The 24,938-nt window shown below is 30.5% G+C and overlaps 3 protein-coding genes across 4 annotated transcripts; all 3 read left to right on the forward strand.

Annotated features, from left to right (window-relative positions):
• The first annotated feature begins 857 nt into the window (after positions 1-857).
• LOC11446808 (serine/threonine/tyrosine-protein kinase HT1) lies at positions 858-5,244 on the forward strand. Of its 2 annotated transcripts, none has more exons than XM_039830254.1 (4): positions 858-996; positions 1,729-2,682; positions 3,087-3,542; positions 4,761-5,244. In XM_039830254.1, exons 2-4 carry the CDS (start codon positions 2,005-2,007, stop codon positions 5,031-5,033), a joined length of 1,407 nt encoding a protein of 468 aa, XP_039686188.1. In that variant the 5' UTR covers positions 858-996; positions 1,729-2,004; the 3' UTR covers positions 5,034-5,244. The 2 variants fall into 2 exon arrangements, with proteins under 2 accessions (XP_039686188.1, XP_003593589.1); XM_003593541.4 differs by lacking the exon at positions 858-996 and adding an exon at positions 1,231-1,447.
• Positions 5,245-9,773: 4,529 nt separating this feature from the next.
• LOC11446809 (transcription factor bHLH162) lies at positions 9,774-11,720 on the forward strand. Its single transcript, XM_003593543.3, has 3 exons — positions 9,774-9,989; positions 10,281-10,616; positions 11,389-11,720. Exons 1-3 carry the CDS (start codon positions 9,870-9,872, stop codon positions 11,455-11,457), a joined length of 525 nt encoding a protein of 174 aa, XP_003593591.1. The 5' UTR covers positions 9,774-9,869; the 3' UTR covers positions 11,458-11,720.
• An 11,160-nt stretch (positions 11,721-22,880) lies between these two features.
• On the forward strand, positions 22,881-23,909 carry LOC11438828 (VQ motif-containing protein 4). Its single transcript, XM_003593546.4, has one exon. It carries the CDS (start codon positions 22,961-22,963, stop codon positions 23,753-23,755), a length of 795 nt encoding a protein of 264 aa, XP_003593594.1. The 5' UTR covers positions 22,881-22,960; the 3' UTR covers positions 23,756-23,909.
• The last annotated feature ends 1,029 nt before the right edge of the window (positions 23,910-24,938 follow it).

Genomic DNA, 24,938 nt, shown 5'->3' on the forward strand with positions numbered 1-24,938 from the left:
TACTCCCTTTATCTTTAATTACAATCTTCTTTTTCAATTTTTCTTTGTTATTTTGTATAATTTTTTTTTCAAAACTTCACACGTATTATTAATTTCTTTACAAAAATATCCTATTTCATTTTTGAATGAGAAAAGTAAATTATTTTTCTCTCTATTATGATACCAATATTGTGAAACTGAATACGTAAAAATAGCATCCTTAAAAAAAAAAAAAAAAGAATATATAAAAATAACATATATATGATAAAGTTATCATTTCAACAACTTTTTTTAATATCCTTGAATTTGTTGGAGAGTATTGTAATATGGGATAAAATGTTTGGTTTTGCCATAAAAATCATTGAGATTGAATGTATTAATTTTGTATAATTGATCGTGTTGAAAAGCAAGTAGAATTAAAACAATTTATGTTGGTGTGTATTCATATAAAAATAAATTGAACAACAAATTTAAGTGTAAAAATCAATTATAAATCAAAAACATCAAAATTTAACTTCAAATTAAAATCAAATCAATTGTTGAGGCAAAATCGATTTAAAAAAAAAACAAAAAAATATTTAGTTGATCTTGGTTTTATAGCTTGTTAAAAATCATGACAAAAACAAGATTAAAACAAACAAATAAATATTAAATATGTCAAAATCAATTATATAATTTTAATTATTCGAAATTGAGACCAAATGCACATCCATCATAGTAGAGTATAGTATATGTTTCCGTTTTTTCTGACTTTCTCCCTGATGGTCCCACAATCCACCATCACATTTTAACCTAACGCATCATCACCATGTCCCTTTGCACATGCATCATTATTATCATCAATCAATGCCAATGCCAATGCCAATACCACATTTCATTTCATTCTAACCCACAAACACCTACACAACATATCCCTAACCCACAAACAATCCAAAGGAACATACCTCATCAAACAAACATACACCATTCCAAATTCCAAATTCCCAAACCAAATACATCACTACTAACCCTCCCCAGGTCAGTTCTTATCAAACATATGGTCACCATTTTTCTCCCAACATCTATTCTTATCCTTGTACTCACCTTACTATATTTACACTTTTAAATATAAAAGTATTTATGTTAACAAAAATTGATGTATCTGGTCTAAATCATATACATAAATAGAACCATAAAGAATATTTAATTGATTAATTAATTACTTTATTTATTACAACTCAATAAATATTTATTTATTTATTATGTAAAAATAAAAGTAAAAATAAAATAGAGTTTCTATTCTACACCTGTCTTTCTCTTTCATTCTTTTGTGCAAAAAGATGGAATTAGGTGCATCATCTTTCTATGGCTTTGCCAATGTAAAAGCCCTTACACACAAAAACACAAACACCCTTTCATCCACTTTCTACCATAGCTATTTGATTTTTTGATTTCTCTCCCCTTCGGTGAAAGCCTTGAAACCTTTCAGGTACTAATATCTTATCACTATTTCTCAATAAAATATCTTTTTTTCATTGAAGTTTGTTTTTTTGGATTTTTATTCATCAGGGTCATCTTGATCTGCTTAATGTGTTTTGATTCTGGTAATACAATGATGTGTGTTTTTCTGTTAGACATTTAAGGTTATAATCATGTCTGTTTTTTTGTTATGAACATGATTGTGTGTTTTTTGTCTTTTTTTTTTTTTTAATGTTTTTGTTCATTGTATGATTTTATCTATGTTTGATGTATCTATGTTTGATTTTTCAGGCTTTTACAGAAGGTGGGATTTTGACTAGAAAGGGGGTGGTGGTGACTGTTTTGATTACGGAAAGGTTGAGTTTTTGGTTGATTAGTGTCTCTATTATTGAACCTTGTTCATCTTCTTTTTGTACATGATGGAAAAGTCAATTTTTTTGTGAATTTTCTGGTGAATGTTGTTGATGGGTCAGAAAAAAATCAATCTAGTTTTATAAGCTTATTTGCAGCTAGATAGTTGGATGAGTTTTGTTTTTAAGAAGGAAAGTAATTTGTGAATAAGGTAAGATGGAGGAAAATACTAGTTCATGGTTAAGGAGGGCGAAATACTCTCAGACAGTGTGTCATCGTTTGGATACATCTAGATTGAACAATATTCCAATCCGCGAACAATCGGAACAAAATTCAAGACCTTCTTCGAATGTTAAGAACAACCTTTTAGCCAACAAGCAGAGATCTTTGTCACCTTTGCCCGAAACTTTTCTGAATGATGTCTTCAGAGAAGCTAGACATGAGCAGAAGAGGTTCTCAACGCCTGGTCCTAGGAGGGACAAGAGAATCATGGGAAAGGTGTCGAACAAGGATACTCGAGAATCACCAAAGGTATCGAGTACGAAATTCCTTTCTAGTAGTCCAAATGGGCAAAAGATGTTCAAGGACATTAGCAAGGATGGTTCATGGGGTAAGTATTTTGAAAATGGCGGCGGCGGTGGTGGAAAGGTCACTGCTTTGGAAACAGCTGAGGAGTGGACTATTGACATGTCTAAGCTGTTTCTTGGTCATAAGTTCGCTCATGGCGCTCATAGTAGGCTTTACCATGGTGTATATAAGGAGGAGTCTGTAGCTGTTAAAATCATTAGGGTACCTGATGATGATGAAAACGGAGAGTTGGCTTCTAAATTAGAGAATCAGTTTGTTAGAGAAGTCACCCTTTTATCTCGCCTCCATCATCGAAATGTCATAAAGGTGATGATAACATATTTTCTTTTCTCTTGCAATGTATATATGCTTCTTTGGAACATTTTCCTATGATGTCAATAGCTAGCTATAGCGGCGGCAGCTGCGGCTGCAATGTAAGCCTGTAACTTACAGGTTATCCTAAGCAACTATAGTGCGCCGTAGTGGCCTAAATTGCAGCTGCTTGCAGCCGCTACATGCTTCAGAAAAAACCCTTTGTTTTATCAATAACTTATTATTGAATTTTCATATTTAGTTACTTCAAACCTTTGATGCTTAAACATGTTTGTTTTCTTGATTATTTTATTTTATTTTTTGGTTTTTACTTCCATGATATGCAATTTTTCATTGTTTTGATTATTTTATTTTATTTTTTGGTTTTTATTTCCTTATATATTTTTATCTGATTACAGTTCATAGCTGCAAGCAGAAATCCACCGGTTTATTGTATTATCACAGAATATCTATCTGAAGGTTCCTTGAGAGCATATTTGCATAAGTTGGAGCACAAAGCTATTCCTCTACAGAAGTTAATAGCTTTTGCTCTTGATATTTCTCGTGGAATGGCATATATACACTCTCAAGGTGTCATTCATAGAGACCTTAAACCAGAGAATGTCCTCATTGATGAAGACTTTCGCCTTAAACTTGCTGATTTCGGCATTGCTTGTGAGGAGGCAGTATGTGACTTATTGGCAGATGATCCTGGCACCTACCGTTGGATGGCACCTGAAATGATCAAACGGAAATCATATGGGAGAAAGGTTGACGTGTACAGTTTTGGGCTTATCTTATGGGAAATGTTGACCGGAACAATTCCCTACGAGGATATGAATCCAATCCAGGCTGCTTTTGCTGTTGTGAATAAGGTATGTTCCTTTGTGTGTTCAAATCATCTAGGATTGTAATGTGAATGGGTCACTCTCTTTAACATACTATATAACTTCATTATAGTACTCTTTGTGTAGGTCCTGTATTTTCCTGGCTTTTAATGAATTGTTCCTTGTGCATTATAGACCTTTTTTCCACTCCAAAATTTGCTTCTCTTCCACGGTTTCTTTTCTTTTGAAACTCAAGGTTGTTTCGTATCTTTTATGAATGGCAAACATGGAAAAGATACAATTAATGATTCTCTTAGATTGTAATTAGACCATGCATACTGCATCAATGATTCTCTTGGATTTTCATTCTGTACGGGTGCTCCTAAATTAATGTCGTACATGTCCTGGTTAAGCGCGTACTTATGTGTACGCACTGAAAATGTTTTTCGAACAAAAAAATTGGGTACCCGATTTGGACACACATGGGGTACTATTTTGGTTCCTACTAGTCCGTACTTGCATTCCAATAAATAAAAAATGTCGTTTAGCAATAAATTAAGCTTTTTTCCGTTACTGTTATTGATAATGTTGATAATGTTTCTATTAGCTTGTAGATTCTTTCCTTATTTGCTAATATTCAACTATCATTTCCCTATTTCCTGCCATGTATATATTTCTCGATAATATTCTGATTTGTTTTACTTAAATTTATTTTAATAATTATCATACATTCATACCAGTACATTAGATTTTTTAAAAATCTCATAGTATGTCCCCACATCTGTACCTAGTACTAATACTGGATCCATATTCATGCAACGTATTTACTTCATTATAGTAGTCATTGTACAAGACCTGTATTTTCCCGGCCTTTAATGAATTATTCTTTGTGCACACTGTCTTTGAATTTTTCCAATGCTTGGAATAGATTTACAGCCTCTTTTTCCACTTCAAAGCCTCCTTTTTCGTTAATGGGTTCTTCTTTTCTACTGAAAGTTTAGATTGTTTTGGATCTTTTTGAATGGCCAACATGAAATAGTATTATTAATGATATGCAAATTTAAATCGATACAATTAATGATTTGCTTGGCTTACAGTTAGACAATGCATGCATGCATGCTCCATCAACGATTTTCCTAGACTTTCACTATGAGGAAACACTAATGATTTTCCTAGACTTTCACTATGAGGAATCACTAATGATTTTCACCCGAGTTTACCTCTGTAGTTCTGATATTTCTGTTATGTGGTATTGTATTTCTTCAGAAATTAAGGCCAGTTATTCCTTCAAACTGCCCACCTGCAATGCGAGCTTTGATCGAGCAATGTTGGTCGTTGCAACCGGATAAGAGGCCTGATTTCTGGCAAATTGTCAAGGTATTGGAGCAATTTGAATCTTCCCTTGCCCGCGATGGAACCCTGACTCTGGTGCAGAACCCTCGTTGCCCAGATCAAAAGAAAGGGCTTCTCCATTGGATTCAAAAGCTTGGTCCTGTGCATCAAAATAATGGCCCTAAGCTTAAACCAAAATTCACATGAATCTTTAAAATGTCCTGGCATTTCTAGTAAACCAGGTTCTTTGTAATTATAAATGGAAGGTTTGTTTTTGTGGTTATCTGGTTATGTCAACTTTATGACATTCATGTGACTGTAAATTGATTTTTAGGCATGCATATTAAGGTGAAACAATCTATTGTTTACTTCATGTGCACACACACCAACTATAATCAACTTATGGCATTGTTTGGTGAGTTGTAGTTGGCACCAGATAATAAACCCCTCCTTCATTAAAAAAGAAGTTTAATTTTCAGGTATGATCGCGTCTTCAAACAGGTAAAAATTACTTTTTCTTGGTGGATAGGTAAAAATTAATTTTTAGGTATGCTCAATTGTTTTTGGAGAGCAACTTAACCAAGACCACATTTCATAAATATTACACATGGTATCGAAAGTGCATTTTCGGATGGGGGAAATCGCGTTTTTGTTTGAAATTACACATCCAAACTATATTCAAATATTGTTTTATTGGATGTTTATTTCAGATGTTACCCTAAAAAACTTTATTGGCCCCATTTACTTGAGTCATCTCACCTAAGTGTCTTGTTTTGCTCAACTTTGTTTCCCTTCTTAACATGTCTGTATTCATAAATGTTTGCCATTAGCTCCTTCTTAAGCATCTATCTCTGCAAATAGAGAGGTGCTTTCACCTTCATTTCCCTCGTATCCTTTTCCCATCTTACTTTGGTTGTTTTTTTGTTGGAAATAATTTTATGACTCGAGTGTACAATCTGTGCGGATTATCAATTAGTCAAACTAGTTAGAATATGCTTATGTAAAGTTTAATGATAGTTTTTTTTTTTTTTTTGGTCAAGAGTTTAATGATAGTTTTACTAGGATACAGAATAGAGGAGGATTAGAGTGTTAAGAGTTGTTAGAAAAGTTATTAGTTAGAAAATACTTGTAAAAATAGGAGTACAAGGATAGAGATGATTCATTGAGAATTAGAGTGTTAATTGTGATTGAATATTTGTTAATATTTTTAATTACACTTTTGGTCCTCGCATTTTAACCAACTCATGAAATTGATCCTGCCCTTTTTAAACCGAACAAAGCACTCCCTATACTATCATGTTTTTTGCAATTTTGGTCATAACCCCCATTTTGCCTTCTAAAAACGCCGATGTGTCATGTTTTTCAATGATGTGGCAAAAAAAAAAAACACTTAGGGGGCATTTCTAACATGGAAAATGATATTTACATGTCATAAAATCATTTTTTTTTAATTGAAAAATAAGTAAAATAATTCATAAATTAAACAAAAACATTTAATGGTAAATTAACAATTAGAAAATAAATAAAAAATAAAAATCTGAAAATTCAATCAACCTAACAACAACTTCTTCATAATTCAACTTTCTCCAAATATTCCATAAATTAAATTTTGAATCTTAGAAAATTTCAATTCTAAAACCCATAAATTCAAACATCTTAAATTCATTTTTTCTGAATTTTCTTTAACAAAACAATCTAGATCTGCATATACATAAAGGCAGTAAATTGAATGTTGAGAATGAGGAAGCAAAAACAGGCTGAGGTGAACGTTTGAGAGGAAGCAAAAGCAGAATGCAGTTTTGAGCATGGATGTTAACATTGAAGAGTGAGATTTGAGAGGTTGAGGTGAAATAGTGCCATACAAAACAGCGCCACCACCTCCTCTGTAGCACCACCGCTGCCAGCCACCACCCTCACCTCCTCTCACCGCACACAACATCAGCACCATCACCTCACACCACCAACACCGAAATCCACAACACCACCGTCACCTCCTCACAGCCCCACCATCACCTCCTTTACCTCAACCTGACATTTTCACTTGTAAGGAAGAAAAGAAATTGGGAAAATTTGAAGAAGAACTTTGATTTGGGTTGCTGCTACCCGTTTTCAGATTTGGGTTGCTGCTCCCATCTTTTCATCACTTTTTAAAATTCACCCAAAGAAGAGAAATTGGTAGGTAAGAACAAAGAAGAATCTGGATGAGGAAGAAGATGGAATTGAATCTGGATGGATTGGAAAAGGAGTTTGGGAATTAGAGTTTTTATATTTCTTTCAATTACAATTTGTTTTTGTTTTTATCAATGAAATGTTTAAATTAAAAATTACTGTTTTAATGACATGTAAATTTCATTTTCCAGATTGCACTGCCACATAGGCACTCATTTGCCATCTGTACGTTTTTGGAGGATAAAATGGGGGTTAGAACTAAAATTGCAAAAAACATGATAGCATATGAACTGTTTTGTTCGATTTAAAAAGGGCATGACCAATTTCGTGAGTTGGTTAAAATGCGATGACCAAAAGTATAATTAAACCTTGTTAATATTTTGTGATTAGAGCATTGGCTTTGTTGTAGAAGGAAAACCCTTAGGAGGAAGAAGTTTTCTCTCAGAGGCAAGAAACAATCGTTCAGATAGAGCACTGCCTATTGATTTTTAGATTTATTCAATAAATAATGTATTTAATCTATATTAAAAAGGATAATACATCATTTTCAATTGAACATAAAAAGTGAATTTTCTCTTATAATAGAGATCGGAGGAAGTATCGGTGAGTATTTTTATATGTTGATTCTAGCAAGTGATAAAATTTTCAATTGCAACAGGAAGAAAGGATAATCATTAATCATCAAATCTTTCTTTATTTTTTAATTTTTTTTTTACAGAAAGTTGATCAACAAAATCAATAGGCAAATCTATTTGTCATTTCTAGTCCTAAATATGATGTTCAACTCAACTACTCTTAACTGTTATGTCAGAAAAAAATATACCCAAGATTGGTACAACTTCCCTAAATATGATGGTCATTCATGGAATGGAAGTTAGGAATGTTTCCATGTTTCTCTCTTTTTAAAGAAGATTCAAGGGGTTTGTATTTCAATCTCTATTTTTCACCGGTGTGATGTTAGTACTAAAATAAGTTTGTTTGAAAAGGACACAAAATTTATCTATGTATCAAAATGCATTGTAACATTTTATTTAAAATCTAAATTATTCTACAAATTTTTTTAAAAAAAATATCACGTTACCTTGTATGGGAAGATACTAATATTCATCACATTTGATTTTAATCAATTCATGTATAAGATTATATTGTACGGATAAGAAAACATATTTAGGCATGTAAGGGCTCACTTTGGGTAGACAGAAAAATTGAAGCAATTAAAACTGCTCAATTTGGTTGGATTTGTTTTTTGTACGTATTCACGAAATCTAAAACAAATCAAATTGATAGTAAGGACTTCAAGTTTGATATTTTGCTACACCGACAATATTCATACCAATAGAAGATGTTTGGTTTGATTTAAACTCGAACATGCAAAAAAATTGCTTTGGTTTAATTTTCTTGTTCATTGTACCTTTTTTTTCTTTTCGTTAAAGGTGTACCATTGATTTTATTCTTACACTCTTAAAGATATTAATCACAGTACTTTCTTCTTTTAGCATATCATTTTTTTTTTTTTAAGAAATTCTTTTAGCATATCATATTAGTTGGTGTAGGGTTGGTTAACGGTGGTATGATTAAAAAAATGGCATGATCTTAATAATGAATGTTACCATGTATTTGGTTAATTACTATTATTTATTTATTTATTTTAATGCAAATTCCCAACTTTATATATATATATATATATATATATATATCAATGATTAATTATATATGAATAGAGATAAACGGTTAACAAGCTATGCCGCAAAGTCTTTTTGGATGACAAAATCGATCTTCATAAACACAACATTTATGGTCCTAGAAGACATGACATTGCTATGCATGATTCTTTGAACTCGATGTTGAAGGTCAACAACCTTTGATGCTAGGAAATTGAAAGTGTCTGAAGCAAATGAAATAAAAACATGTAGATTGTCAGGAAAAAACTTTTTCATGTTTGACCACTTTGCTTGACGCAGCTTTTAGGGCTCTCTGTCATACCGTAAAAGTCCTGACCCCTAATCCCACAAGGGGTGAAACCTCAATCAAGTCCACACATGCATGTTTTTCTCCTACTCATTTGTACACCTTAACATCCACAAGCATAAAGGTCGATCTTCTATCTAGTGGGTCAGTCAGAAAGTTCACAGATGCCTCTTTCTTAACTGACACTTCCGCTCGTTTAAATATATCAAAAATGACATCTCTAACAAAGGCATGTATAAATGTACTTAAAGTCGGAAAGCTCCTTACAATAAACGACATACTCTCCAAAAATGTTACATGTCTTACGACAAACAACACACACGTTATCAACAGAAAATAGTGAAATTATAAAACGATATCTAAGACACACATAATTTCCTATATTTAGAGATGATCACATTGATTTAAGACACATTCACACACTAGAAACTTCAAGTCGAATTTTGAATATTAATCGTCACACTATGTATCGTCAGAATCTGGTCTTCATTCGTCTCTATATACTTCTAAAAAGTATGATATGAGCCTCACTAGCTAGGCCTTAGTTCTTTGTTGGTTTCTGACACACCGTGATTGAATCCCCCCAGCAATGCTTAGCACGTTGCAACAAAAGAAAGACCGTTAGATTAAAAAAGATAAATATTATAAGTTGATCTAAACCATTCTTCTTTTGCTGCATGGTGTGCTACACAGACGAGATCCAAACGTGGCCAAACATAGTACCCTACCATTCTAATAATGACAACACTTTGGTCAGTAGCATCTAATCAAATTATATATGGTACCTATCTAACTTTTCTAAAAGTAGACAAATAACGACAACCAATATTATAACTTATAAGATAAGCATTTTTTCTTTTCTTTTCATGGGAATGAGTATTTCCTGTTATTGAGTTTGGAACAGTGATGGAGAACAACCCTAGTTCATCCAGAGTTGACAGAAAATTCGTTGAAAGGAATAGAAGAAATCAAATGAAAGCTCTCTGCCAGAAGCTCAACTCACTTCTGCCTCATCAAACTTCTAAGGCTTCTCTCCTCTCTCTCATTTTTTTTTTACTCCTTTATTCTCTTAGATGCTTAGTTAATTATACTAGGAAAAAAAAATAGAATTAGTGACGGAAAAAATAAAATTTGTCACAAGAAATTAGAAATGTTCTCTCCTTGAATGTCACTATTTTTTAAAACGACGGATGTTTGTATTTTTTATTTTTTTTTAACGGCAAAATTTATTAATAACCAATTCATTGCACATGACTAACAGAGACCGACAAGACATAATGTTAGTATTTTGTCACTGATTTAATTTATCTGATGCAGGAGGCGATTTCAGTGCCGGATCAGCTAAAGGAAGCAACAAACTACATAAAGAAATTGCAGATCAACCTGGAGAAAATGAAGGAAAAGAAGAATTTTCTACTAGGAATTCAAAGGCCAAATGTGAATTTGAATAGAAACCAGAAGATGGGATTAAAGTCTCCAAAAATTAAGATACAACAAATTGGTTTAGTCTTAGAGGTTGTTCTAATAACTGGATTGGAGTCTCAGTTTTTGTTCAGCGAAACCTTTCGAGTTCTTCATGAAGAAGGAGTTGATATTGTTAATGCTAGTTATAAGGTCAATGAAGATTCTGTTTTCCATTCAATACACTGCCAGGTAAATCATAAATTGTTACTTCTAATTGATCTTTATTTCCTTTAATATGAAATCAAGTGCAAGAAGGCCTTTAACACATGGCCTCAAAGTTAGGGGGACTCAAATTTGCAAAAAATAAACTTCTACCTGCGGACAAAATCATTCACTAGATGTCATTTGTCTATAGGTAAAATCATGTAAGACAACAATTTTGTTGTCAATTGTCTATAAGTAAATGTCTATGTGTGCTTAGGTAAAACTTAAGTTTGAACCCTAACTCATATATTTAATTACGATTAGTTGTTCATCATTATAAGTGGTGTTGAAATACTTTTAAATTTCTTTTCAAAATGAAAGGCTAAGCATCAAATTTGATTCAATTTATTTTATGATTATTGTTATAATTGTCGAATATTATTAGCATCAAAAGACATCTATTTATTTAATAAATATAATAAAGGAGTTGATTTCATTTTTTTAAGGGATATAGAGAAACTGGTTTTTAATAATCTGTTGGATAATGCTAATGAAATTGCTATTTGATTGTATATCGACTGAATAATTCGAAGAAAAATACATTTTCAAGAGAATATGAATACCCCATTAATTTGAAGGTTTTGACTACAAAATGGCTCTTTCTATGGTATTGATGTTATTTACAGGTTATTGATAAAAATATGACTACTTGGTATGAGTTGCGTCAAAGGATGAAATTTTTTCAAAATAATGATATTTGAATAGGGTCTCCAATCTGTAATTAGTTAACTCTAGCTAATTGCATTGTTTTGTTTAGGTAGGAGAATTTGGCAATGAAGCTGCAAGAATATCTGAGAGATTGAAGAAGTTTATGCAAGACTATTAGCCTAATGCATTTTAGTGTGTGTATCAATGCATGACTTTCTGATTTTACTAAGCATATATATACAAATACATATACGCTACGAAGATGTTTGGACATTTATATTTTATGGTCTAGTAAGTCCTCTAATTTCTAGGGATAAAGGGATGTTAAGTTTGATAAAAGAAAAAAATTTGGTTTTGTCAGGTAAATGAACCTGGATATTTGGAGGCTTATACAAAGTCTATAAATGTGTGCATTTTATAATATTTGGATTCTGCTTTCAATTTTATATAGAAAAAATCTGAATGAAAAGGTTTTGGTTGATTTTTATATTATAATAATCAGGGATACTCGTGTATCTGCTGCTTCTGATAATGACATCATTAAGTAATAATCTACGTTTGAACAGAAAAAGAAACTTAAGGAATGAAAATTAAGTAATTAACAATGAATCAAATCATTACTGCCACTTTTTGTTGATCGTTTAAAGTGTACAATAAGAATATTTGTGGTTTGTTTTTATGTAGCACTTTTGGTCTTTTATACTTTTTCTGTCATTCTTATACGCATTGCATGTGCTTAAGTTTAGTCATTGGTGAAGAAAACTTTGAGGAAAATAACGAAAAACAAATTGTTAAACCAACTTATCATAACTATATATGCGGCTCATAAATTATATTGACATGGCAAGGAAGCATTTTAAATGGAGGATATATTAGTTTAGATGCATAAATTTGAAGCAAATACAAAGATTAGTTACATATTATATTTTACATCCCATGATTTAGAAAGAAAAAAAAAGACTTTTGAAACTCTAGGATTTGGAGAAGATTTTTTTTAGAATACGGCATTTATCTATGGTGGCTTGACTACTGACAAATCCAAAAAATTTACTATATCTAAGCTCAATATAGTTTATCATAAATAGTTTTACAAAAACATTTAAATTCATAACAAATAAAATTATGACACCATTATGAAAATTTGGAGTTACAATAAGTATACTATTGTAATCCAAAAATTGTAAAAGTTAATATCAAAGGATTATAATTGCTCTTGTAACGACTTCATATTTTAAAAGTGTCGTAAGATTTTCTCATTTTTAATTCCTACTTTTTATTTATTATTGTGATTGTGGATTTACGGTGTGTGGTTAGGACGGATCCAGGACTAATGTTTTAGTGTGGCTAAAATAATAGTGTCAGAAAAATTTGCCTAAATGAAATTAATGACTACATATTATTTCACCCAATTCAACAGTTTTGATAGTTTTATTTGACCTAATTTTATTAGCCATGTCTATTTGTAATAATTCAAACAAATTGTTAATTGAAACAAAATATCATCTTTCACTTGTTTTAATAGACATTCTTCATTTGTTTGTCTTTTTTTTTTTTTTTTATATTAATTGGTTATGCGGAGTCAACACAAAAGTGGCATCACTATATAAAAATATCCTATTATTGGTTAAAAAAAATAGCAATGGAGAGTATAGTGTGCATCTGAGTACCTGCTTGACTCGTCAAAATGAATATTTTTCAAATTGAGATTTTCTGGGATTCCAAGGTAGTTTATTCGTGGGGGTTTATGTTAGAGTTTTGTTAATGGTAGCATGATTAGTGCTTGGCTGGTGCGAATAAAAAGGTTAGGCGTATACAAGACCCGGAGTCCCAAGACTTCCGGGTTTGCCACTTAATTTTGCAATACAACAAAAAATTGGAACGATTGAGTTAGACTCTCCCTTTGTCAGATTTTTTCATGATATACAAGAAAGTTTGATTCAGCCAAGGATCTATTAAGAAATCAGAGCTTGCATGGATATACCAGATAAATAATTTGGTTTGCTTGTGTTTAATTATGTTGTTTTGAAATTATGATGTTTAATTTATGTTGTTGTTGTAGAATTTGATTTAATGGACGATTTTTCTATTTTTCGTGTTCAGATTATATAATCTGGAATATATCAAATCCTCCAAAACACAAGTTTTAACATAGTTTTGGTATGTTTCAAATTATATAATCTGAAACTGTTCATAATATGAATTGTGGCGTTACAAGCATAGGTTCGATTTACACGTTTTCTTTGACAGTAAGGATGACATGTTTAAGCGTGATGGGCACAGTTGGATATGTTGTCTGTTCATGAGACACCGCAGGAGCTTTTGCCTGAAGTTGTGTTGAGTATTGAGGCGGCTTATATTAATCAATATTTCTCTCAGCAGGTGTTGATTAGGGATTAGGGTAACCCTTTTGCTAATGAGGGTGACGAGGTTGCTTTTGTTGCTTATAGGTATAGGAGGTGGAAGCTTGATAATGATATGTATCTTGTTGCATAGTGTTGTTGGAGTTGAATAAGAAAAGGTCGTTTCTTACTGTGAATGCTTTGAATGATTTTGATCTGAAGTATTCGAGTATTGATTGACGGCAGAAGTTGGAGACTCAAAGGGGTGCTGAGCTTAAGAACAATGCTAACAAGTTGGCTAAGGGGACTGCACAAGCTCTTTTGAATTTTGAACACTACTAATATGTGGGGGATTGTGAAGTCTATTAGCGGGAGTCATTTTTTCTTGGGAAAAGATAGGTAGACACCCTTTTTCATACACCTCTTATGTACACCCCATGTGTTAGGGGTATATTAGTAATTTTACATCAGATAATCACCACTTTTCATCTCTTCTTTCAATGTTTTTGCCACGTGTCACAAATGTGTGGGTGTAAAAGGGTGTATGTCACCTAAGGTGGTTCATGTATAAGTGCTCTTTTTCTTAGGGACATTCTTCAGCATTTTGATTGTATTGGTTAATTTAGTAAAATAGTGTGAGTTTGAAAATCTCTAAAGTGTAAGCTAATTCGACTCTGTTGGTTTTACTTTCAATTCAAACATGTATTTAAATAATGTGCATGTATAAATAGTTCTACTGCTTAGTATCTTCCTTCTCATCTCGTATCTCTCTGTCAAATGTCAAGTATTGAATATAAAACATTGCTCTCTTTTCTCATTTGCTCAATTTCTGATACCTTACAGTAGCTCACAAATGTATTATTGGACCGATAGATGACATGACCCTCCTCTTCCGTATATATAGTTCACAAGTTATATGCAAAATTTCATTCATCGATGCTAATTTTTTTTAATATAACTAGAATCACGCACATTGTGGAACAATAGAAACTTCCCGTTTTTTAATTTAAAATAAAAACGTGCAAAAGTGTTGTGTGGCTGCTTCTTGTGAGCATGGTCCAATATATATAATCGAGTCTCTTTCTATGAGATGCCAATGCTAATTGTGGTCCCTTCTTTCACTTAGTTTGCATGGTCCAATATGCTAATTGTTTTCATAATGGGGTATTTGATTCACTCTTTCTTTCACTTTTTCCTTGTTTTTCTTCCCTTGCTTAGGATCCTGGAATTCGAATTAACTATGTATGTATACATGTCAATGTGGGCAACACTAAGTTTGACTTGTAGAAAAGAAATGGTATTTAAACTTATTTTATTCTTAGTTTCCAATGAGATTTTGAAATAGTCCATTTTAACTAGTCTTGACAATTTTTATTATTCTTTTATTTTTAAATAGAACATTTTCTTTTTAAAAAAAAAATACGTTTTTATTTTATTATCCTGTACTATACAATATGAAAAGTTTAGGAAAAGTTGACATTTGCAAATATTCATAAATTAACATAGCATAATTTACCCTTTTCAAAAGAAATATACAAAACTGAAATATTTAGTGAGACTAACTCTAACAATCTATTATTGGCATTTTCCTAATAAAATTATACAAGACTACAATGCCTGCCCGTATATATCATGATGATATTATTTCAGTACTAGTTGTGACTTGTCAGGTGCAAAACGTTGAAATACTATTATGTTTATTATAAGAACGAGAATGGATTAGACGAGGTTTCAAATTACGAAACAGGATGCATAAAATCTAGGCTAAAATATGATTTTAGTTCTTGTAAATATGTTTGGTTTTGGTTTTAGCCTCTGTAATTTTTGTTTTTGTTTTTAGTCCCTGCAAATATGTCTCATTTTGGTTTTGGTCTCTGGCCCCACTTTTGTGATGATTTGCACACGTGACACATGATGACTGAACCTATTTATTAGAAAAATAGTCCCTGCAAAATCTTTTGATTTTTAAAAAGGTCCCTGCAAATTATTTTACTTTTGAAAATACTCCCTAGAGTGACTATTTTCAAAAACATAATATTTTGCAGGGATCAAAAACAACAAAAAAAAATTTACATAGACTAAAACCAAAACGAAACATATTTGCAGGGACCAAAACCATATTTTAACCTATAATCTAACATAGTTAGACATTTCCTCAATTGTTTAATGTGATATAGTTATTGTCATTACTCAATAGTCCGGTATTGTACGTAAATGTGGAAGATAAATCAGTATTCAGTCCTCCTAAACAAGGCAAGGGTGAGTAATAATCAAAGTGAAATTGATGATGTGTTTCTTTTGCTCTTTTTGACACTTTTTCTATTTTGTGAGTCACCACATTAACCCCACTTCTATTGCCATATCTCTACCAATGCTTGTCCAAAATTCTGAATACTATCACCAATGGCTTCTTTATTACCACTTGGGACCTAATTTATTCATCCAACCTCCACGGTCCATCCCATCCTTTCTTCATCCATTGGTTCTTAGGTAATTTGTTTTGGTATAATAATTTAAAATTAGAGTATAAATGTATCACAGAGTGGATAGGTATTTCTTGACAAAAAAAAAAAAGTGGATAGGTATTTTCGTCCTCTAATTTGTACGTATCATATATATAGATCAATGTTAATACTTAATTAAAAAGTCTACTAAATGGATGTATATAAAACAACAACATTCATGAAACACTAACTACGCACCATGCCTCCATGACATGTCCAGGATATGTCCTTCCATCTTAAAATTAAACAATATACATAAGAGTTTTAGTAGCAACATCAACCTAGAATATAAAAAAAATAAAAAAATGCATAAAATGTTAAGAACAAGTGAATATTTGCATATGAAATCCCTAAATAAGTTCGAGTCTTGATAGTTGAGGGGTGGTTAGTGATTTGGTAACATAGAGAGAATTTTTAATATGCAAATTATGATTATAATAACATATGTTATGCTTGTGGATGTAAAATACAGAGAGAATTTGAAGTAGTTTTTAGGCTTAATTATATAATTGGTCCCTTAAATAATTATGAGATTTTGATTTAGTCCTCTTATTAATTTTCACCCCATTTTAGTCATTTAAGTTATCTCTGTCTGCCACTTAAATTCATTCCGTCAGATTTTAATAAAAATTGTTAACATTCATCTTCTTTGTTCATCAACTTCATCCTTAAACCCAGAAAATTCATCATCTTCATAACCAAATCCATAAAAATTAATAAAATTCATCACCAAAAAAAAAAAAAACTTAAAAAAAACCCAAAATCTTCTTCATCATCATCCAAAATTAACACACAAATTTCTAAAGAAAAGAAGGGAGTGATCCGAAAATTAATATCAACAAATCCGGATCCGGTTGTTGAAGGTTGGACACTCCCTTCATCATCATCATCATAATACAAAGTTAGAAACCCTAATCTCAATTTCGTTACAGTGGAACATTTGCCTTCAACAATGGTTTATCTAGAAGATTCTCGTTCCAATTCAAATTGTTTTCCATTACCAAAAACCCATCAATATCATTCATCTATTTCTTCAAAATCACAACGAAACATAGGAAGATCCAGTATCTTCGATGAAGATAACAGTAGTTGCACTTTCACCGAAAGATCCACCTGTGTATCGAAAAGTCTCATCGATTCCGTCGTCGACCTCTGTCTCGGCGAACTTGCTTCCAAGAATAACAAATATGGAAAATCATCAACTTTTGAACTAAGAGCTTCTAGATCGTTCTCAAGCTTTTAGTGAATATGCTTATTCAGCTTGACTGTATAAGCATATTCGTTAAAAACATTCTTTTAATTTTTAGCATTTATTTGACTCTATAAGGGATCGGGTCGATGGGTATAATAAATAATTCATTGATCGATTTAACAGTGTAACAATTTATAACGACTTTCATTTAAAAAAATTCCAAATTTTTTTTCAAAACTTTCGATCAATTCCGTCCCTAAATACATGGCATCTGAGTTGACAATTCATGTCATCGCTTAACGTCACAAGTCATCACCATTAACAATGAAACTTGTTGCAGGGATGAAACTGAGCAACGTTTATAAAATTCAAGGACGTTTTAACTATTTCGAATAATTTAAGAAATAAATTGATTGATGCTTACAAATTGAAAAACAAAAACAAAAAAAACCTATTTACTTATATCACATGATAATAACGGTATTCCGATTATATTGTTACTTCAAAATTAACATTTTTTTTGTGGTCGTCGAAGTTTGAACCCCAAACTTTGCCTTTATAATGCATTGTCCCTAACTATTGAGCTAAATTCACAATGACTTCAAAATTAGCATATAATATATCATTGTAGCACTCCGATATATATATTATTAATTAAAATAAAAAGGCTTAAATATGATATATATATATATATATATATATATTAATTAAAATAAAAATGCTTAAATATGATAATCGTCCCTGTAATTTGGTCTAGTTTTGATTTTCGTCCCTGTAAAAAAAAACTTTGAAATACATCCCTGCAAAAAAAAAAATTGTTTGAAAATGGTCCCTGGCCATATTATTCAGCTGAAGTGGCATGGCTTTGGCCATCTGGCATACCACATAATATTAAATTTCAAAAAACAATTTTAAAACTTTGAAAATTGTTTTTTGAAATTAAAAAAGTTGAAAAAAAATTAAAAAAGAGAGTATGATAACTATTTCATCCGGTCTCAGATATATACTATATAAAGTAGATGTATTTGATTTAAATTTTTAACTAGATACATTAACTTTATTTGAGTTTTTTTTTCTTATATTTAAGATCGATTAAAATTTTTAACTATATACATTAACTTTGTTTGGGTTTTTTTTCTTATATTTAAGATCAAAATAGTATCTTGCTTAAAATCTTCTACTAAAATCAATTGGAATATTGTACCCAAAAAAAAATCAAATGGAATAAAAAAATTATGTGAGAGGATATTCGTTTAAAAGTATCACCTTTTTAACAAGGAATGATTTGCGAACAACCAACTGAAACAACCGATAACATATCTCTATACCTTAATATACAATTTGCCGTTTTCTAATATTTTTTTGAAATATTATTAATGTATCGGCAAGACCAATTTAAGAAATATATATTTTTTTTCAGGAATAATAAATTAATTAGAGTTTAACAATTCTATACACTACAATTGTAGAAGATTTTACATCGTCAATAAAATATGTGATTTTATAATCATTTCTTATATTCTTTTTTTCTTTTTAATTCACTTTTGACTTAAAAAAAAAAAACAGCTGTCTGTCTAAAAAATTATTAATTAATCTCCTTTCTAGAATGATACTTTGTTAGGAATAATCTTCATGGTTATTTTTTTCTTTTGACAAAAGGAATAATCTTCATGGTTAACTTTTTTCTTTTGACTCAATGTTCGTTATTAACTTGTTGGGTAAAAAAAGCCGATTTTGTTTAATGCTAAAGACTTTTCCTGAAAAAAAAACTTGATTGTGTTAACTAATTAATCATATCATATATTTTATTTCTTAACATTATAATTCGTTTAGGATAAAAGAAATATTTTGATTTGTGATGTAATTAGTGTTTCTTGTCTCTCTATACTCATCACTATTACCGGTAGATACAATGGCGGAGCGAGAATTTTTTTTTTAGGGAGGGCTACTAAAATTAACCGTTAAAAAATTGTTTAAAGCCTCGTAAAATAGATATATAATTGAATTATTTAAATTTTCGGGTGGCCACTACATCACTTTGCGGGAATTTTGATCAACTGAAACCTAAAACAGACATAAAATTGTATAAAATCTCACAAAATAGATCTATAATTGAATTATTTAAAATTTTTAGGTGGTTCACTACACCACTTCGCGGGAATTTGGATCAACCAAAACCTAAAACCGACACAAAATTGTATAAAATCTCGTAAAATAGATCTATAGTCCTTGATTTTTTAATTTTTTTGGATGGGTCATGAAGGGCTTGGCCACTAGGTAGATATGCTTTGTTTATCAACATAAAATGATTCAAAACGAATTGAATTTAAATTTATTAGATAAGGTGTGATTGTGAAAAAAGTATCTCATTTAAGCTGGCATTTTAGATTTTCATATCGATAAATTTGATGTATATACCAATGTTTTTTTTTTTTTAAAACAAAAAGATACATCACAAACTAAACATAGGTTAAAAAAAAACTAAAATGAATCAATTTTCACTCATATTATTAGTACAAATACACGTATCAAACACGAATTAGAAATTCGTCTAATTTTGTTCGACATATTCAACAAATGTTGTCATACATATATATATATATATATATATATATATATATATATATATATATATATATATTTGAAAAGTGCATATTTTACTAATTATATAAAAACTAGATAATATGCAATATGTGTTTTTCTCAAAAAGAAAATGCTTGATCACAAACAAATGTATACGTGTACACTTGCAAATTTATTTAGAGAGAAGTACACGCAGAGTCACGGGAGTCAATTTATTTGTCAACTCATTTGTTGAAAAAAAATTGCTCCCTATGTGCCTGGAAAACCAATTTATAATCCATCCATGTGAACTTAGCTCAATTTATATGGACAATGTATAAAATATATGATTATGAAATTTGTCTGGAGTTCGAATCCGGCTGCCATAAAAAAAAGAAAATCAATCCACAATTATCATAGTTAACACCTCTAATTATTTATTATAAAAATTATGAAATTTTTATTTTAAAAATATTTATCGAGATGTACCAAGCAATATTTTACATGCTGATATTTATATTTATATATTAGTTAAAAAATACGGTTAAAATAAATTATGTAATTAAAACATATCGTAAAAATGCAAGTTATATTTTAAAACGAAAAATATCAGATATGGAGGAGTGAGGTGTCTAGGCTTCGAACTTCAACTTTGCATATAAGAAACATTTGATTTTTTTGATTCATTGCATAAATAATGTATTTGGTCTATATTTTAAACAAGATAGATCAATTACTCAATGCATCGAAAAAAAGTCAATTTTTTTTCTTATTAATAGAACCGGAAGGAGTATTGTATAATTTCGCTACCATCAATTGAATTAAGTTCATGGAAACAAACAATTCACACGGTATCATGTATTAATCTCTCCATAGACTAGACACTCCACATCCAACGACATACATAGCTTGTTGGAGCATGAACATTAGACACATAGAAGATCAAAGTGAAATCCAAAATGTATGACACTTTTCTTGTTTTGTTTTAACTTTTAACCATTTGATTTTCAATGGAAATGAATCATTGAGTTTTTGATTATTTGCAGTTCGATCAACAGATAAATATAACTTAATTAAATATTACTTTTATTGACATTTAAACTTGAGTTCTCTATCTTGTAAGCATAAGTCGGTTGATAACTAACAAAGACATTATTTACAAGGCTAAAATATAGTTTTAGTCCCTGCAAATATGTCTCGTTTTCGTTTTAGTCCCTGTAAAAAGGAAATTTTGTTTTTGGTCTCTGCAAAAAATTTTCAAAAACAAAAAATTTTGCAGGAACCGTTTTTAAAAACAAAATATTTTGCAGGGACCAAAAACTACAAAATTGGTTCAGTTATAATGTGCCACGTATGCAAATCATCACAAAAGTGGTGTCAGGGACTATTTTCAAAAACAAAAAATTTTGCAGGGACCAAAAACAAAATTTTCTTTTTACAGGGACTAAAACCAAAACGAAGCATATTTGCAGGGACTAAAACCATATTTTAGCTTATTTACAAAGGTTGATATTTGAACTTTGAATTTCTCACTTTTTCACATATAAATATGTGAATTTAGTAACTAGTCTACTTAACAAAAAAAAATTCAGTTTTGCGAAATAATTTTATCTATTATCATCATAATAACACATTTGTTTATTTTATACTTCCTCCAGTCCTATATATAAGAAACAATTTACTTTTTTGATTCATTGAATAGTTGATGTATTTGGTCTATTTCTAGACGAAGTACATCAATCATTGAATGAATCTAAAAAGTTAACTTTTTCTTATAAATAGAACCGGAGGTAGTATTTATACATATCAAGTAAAGAGAATACAGACTTGACCAACAAAAATAAAAAGACAATACATTAGACTGGAGAAAAAGTTAAGACAATAAATAAAAGAAAAAGGTAAAATATTACCAAATCAATCTTATAAGTATGAATGACTATTTTCTAGGAACTCTTTTTTAACATGGACCGTTTATATACAAATAGGAAAATGTTTTTGAGTTGTGTTATTTGAACATCTATATATGTGACAACTTTTGTGATAATTAAAATTTTACAAAGGAAATGAAGCAGTGACACAAAAATCAAAACAATAGAGAGAGAAAGTAAAAAGATAATGTGAATATAAGAAAAAAAATTATCACAAAAGTTGTAAAAAATAATTGTTCAAATATCATTTCTCAATGCTTTTCTAGCAAATATCTTCCCAAATAAGAACGAAGTTACGATGATTGACTATTTTCACCATTATGTGATTTTCACTAAGTTTAAGTTGAAAGTTTGACGCGAGATGCAACGGTGATCATATAAAGATAAGAAAAAAGAATTATGATTGAAAAAGAAAATTACCATTGCAATAAAAATTAAAAAAGTTCCAATTTAAAAACAATTTCTTATTTTTATAATTATGATTTTGTGATTGGAGTAAAGTGATAAAAATATCACCGCAACATAAAAAGTAACACAAACGATTTAGATATAAATAGGAATTTTTTCCTCTCGCAAACAACATCTAAATAACAAAGATATATAATTGACTATTTTCATCTTTATCTTAACAATTTCCGCTAAATATTAAGTTAAAAGTTTGACCACGCTTTTAAAATAAAGACACATAATAATTAGTTAGTTATTTTGTTAGAGAAATGATATTTGTACAACCATTTTGGTATAACTTTTGTATAACTTTCACTTTCATTATCACATTATGTTTTTATTCTCTCTCTTCGTTTTTTCCTCTCTATTATTTTTGACCAATAAAAAAAGAGAACAATAAAATTGTCACAAAAGTTATACTAAAATGATTGTTAGAATATCATTACTCTTTTTGTTATGTATCTGTCATAAGATACAACTTGACTACGATACAAATAATTTTAATTAGATGCTAAATTGAAAAAAGAGAATCAATAATACAATAAAAATTACTAATTTTAGACCAATTACTTTTTCATAAATATGTGATTATGTTATGTCAAAAGAAAACAAAACCAAGTAACCAAAGTCTCATTTCATTATTCTACTCTAATCTATTTATTATTGAATTCAACACTCCTTAGCCATTTTCCTCTCTTCTTCTTCCTCCATGGATTCCACATCATCAATGAGATACCAAGAGGAACAAAAATCATCTCTCACTTCACTACCTTCACCAAAAACTCAAAGCAATGGACACAACCATAGCCATAACCAAATTCCTTCACCAAGACCCATTTCACTACCTTCACCAAAAACTCAAACTCAAAGCAATGGACACAACCATAACCATAACCATAACCAAATTCCATCACCGAGACCCATAACAAGATCCGAACCAGGTAACCCATATCCAACAACATTTGTTCAAGCTGACACAACCTCGTTCAAACAAGTTGTTCAAATGTTAACTGGTTCCTCGGAGACAGCAAAACAAGCTTCAACTTCAACAAAAGCAAACCATAACCATAACATTCCTCCAAAAAAACAACAAGGTTTCAAACTCTATGAAAGAAGAAACTCATTTCACAAAAACCTTAACATTAACCCTTTATTACCACCCATTTTCTCAAACTCAACTTTCTCACCTCGTAACAAACAAGAGATCTTGTCACCTAGTATCCTAGATTTTCCTTCTCTTGTTCTTAGCCCGGTTACACCACTTATACCCGACCCATTTAACCGATCCGGTTCTTCTTCTTCTTCTTCTGCTGCTAGAAATGGTTCTTCTTTGGATTCTTTAGCTGAAGATAAAGCTATAAGAGAAAAGGGTTTCTTTCTGCATCCTTCTCCTAGAGCTGCTTCAACTTCTAGAGACTCTGAACCTCGTTTGCTTCCTCTTTTTCCTACTTCTTCTCCTAGGGCTTCAGGTCCTTCATCTTCTTCAAAATATTCTGCATCTTGAACCTTTTTTTTGTTGTAATTTTTATTATTTTTGTTCATTTTGGATTTTCTGTTAGATTATTTTATTGCCATTGTTGCTAATGAAATGGATTGATTTGTATTAGTGTTTTATTTTATGGAAGACAATTCAATAATCTTTTGTCGAGTCGGATCAAGAATTATTTTACCTTCAAATTGAACTATTTTTGTTTATATAATATTTTGTTCGAATTGTATGTAATGTTTTATTTGTTTATGCATATCTATGTCTTGTTTTGCTTTAGGCTCTAATTGGTAAATTATAACGAAATTTTGTAAGTTAGTTTATAACTGATTAGATCTGCTGCGTTTAATAAAGTTAACGGTTTGAAGTAACTTTTTTTTTTTTAAGGAACGGTTGAAATAACTTATAAGTATGAAATAGATTAATATTTAATTATTTTAAATAAGTGTAAAATTGAGATAAAAAAATATTTGTTTATAAATTATCTGAATTAACTTATCAAAAAATCTTTTAAGCTTGTAAAAATAAGCTATAAACTCTCGAGAAAGTTATGATTATCAAACGAGTATTTTTTAGTCAAATGAGTTTATTAGACATACCTAATAATCTCAAATATATGGTTTGTCAAACAGATCTTACTTGCTTGAATTTGTGGGGGGAAAATGTTAAATTTGAAAACGTGAATCATGAATAACCTTTCAACTGTATTGTCAATACTAATAAATGGTGATTAGAAGGTGAAAAGATATATGGAGTGAAATTAGGTGTATTAATGATAATGTTATGGTTTTAACGGTAGCTTAGGTGAATTGAATTAATGATACTAGAATTGAATTGGGTGAGGCAGTTCAGTTACTTTAGGTCGACGGCATTCATAATTAGTAGCATTAATAAACACTGTACTACTGATCAGTGCAGTCTCTCCCTGAAGTGATGAAGATGGTAGGGAATAGGGATTTTTCTTTCTTTCTAGTTCTAGTGAGAAAAAGAAATAAAGTTTTGGTTTTGGGGATCATATTGCTAAAAGCTAGCTGTCAAACTAAATAGTTCTAGAATTGGGTAGGAATCTTTACCCTTCTGTACTCTGTGTTTGTGTTGTATAAATATCCAATGGATCTGATTTAGTAGTACTACTTTGTTAGGTTTTTATATCCATGTAATTAATCGTATTACATTTCTTACGAGTTTTAACGTTACTGTA

This window comes from Medicago truncatula, chromosome 2 (genome assembly GCF_003473485.1).
Source record: "Medicago truncatula cultivar Jemalong A17 chromosome 2, MtrunA17r5.0-ANR, whole genome shotgun sequence".
Taxonomy (NCBI): domain Eukaryota; kingdom Viridiplantae; phylum Streptophyta; class Magnoliopsida; order Fabales; family Fabaceae; genus Medicago; species Medicago truncatula.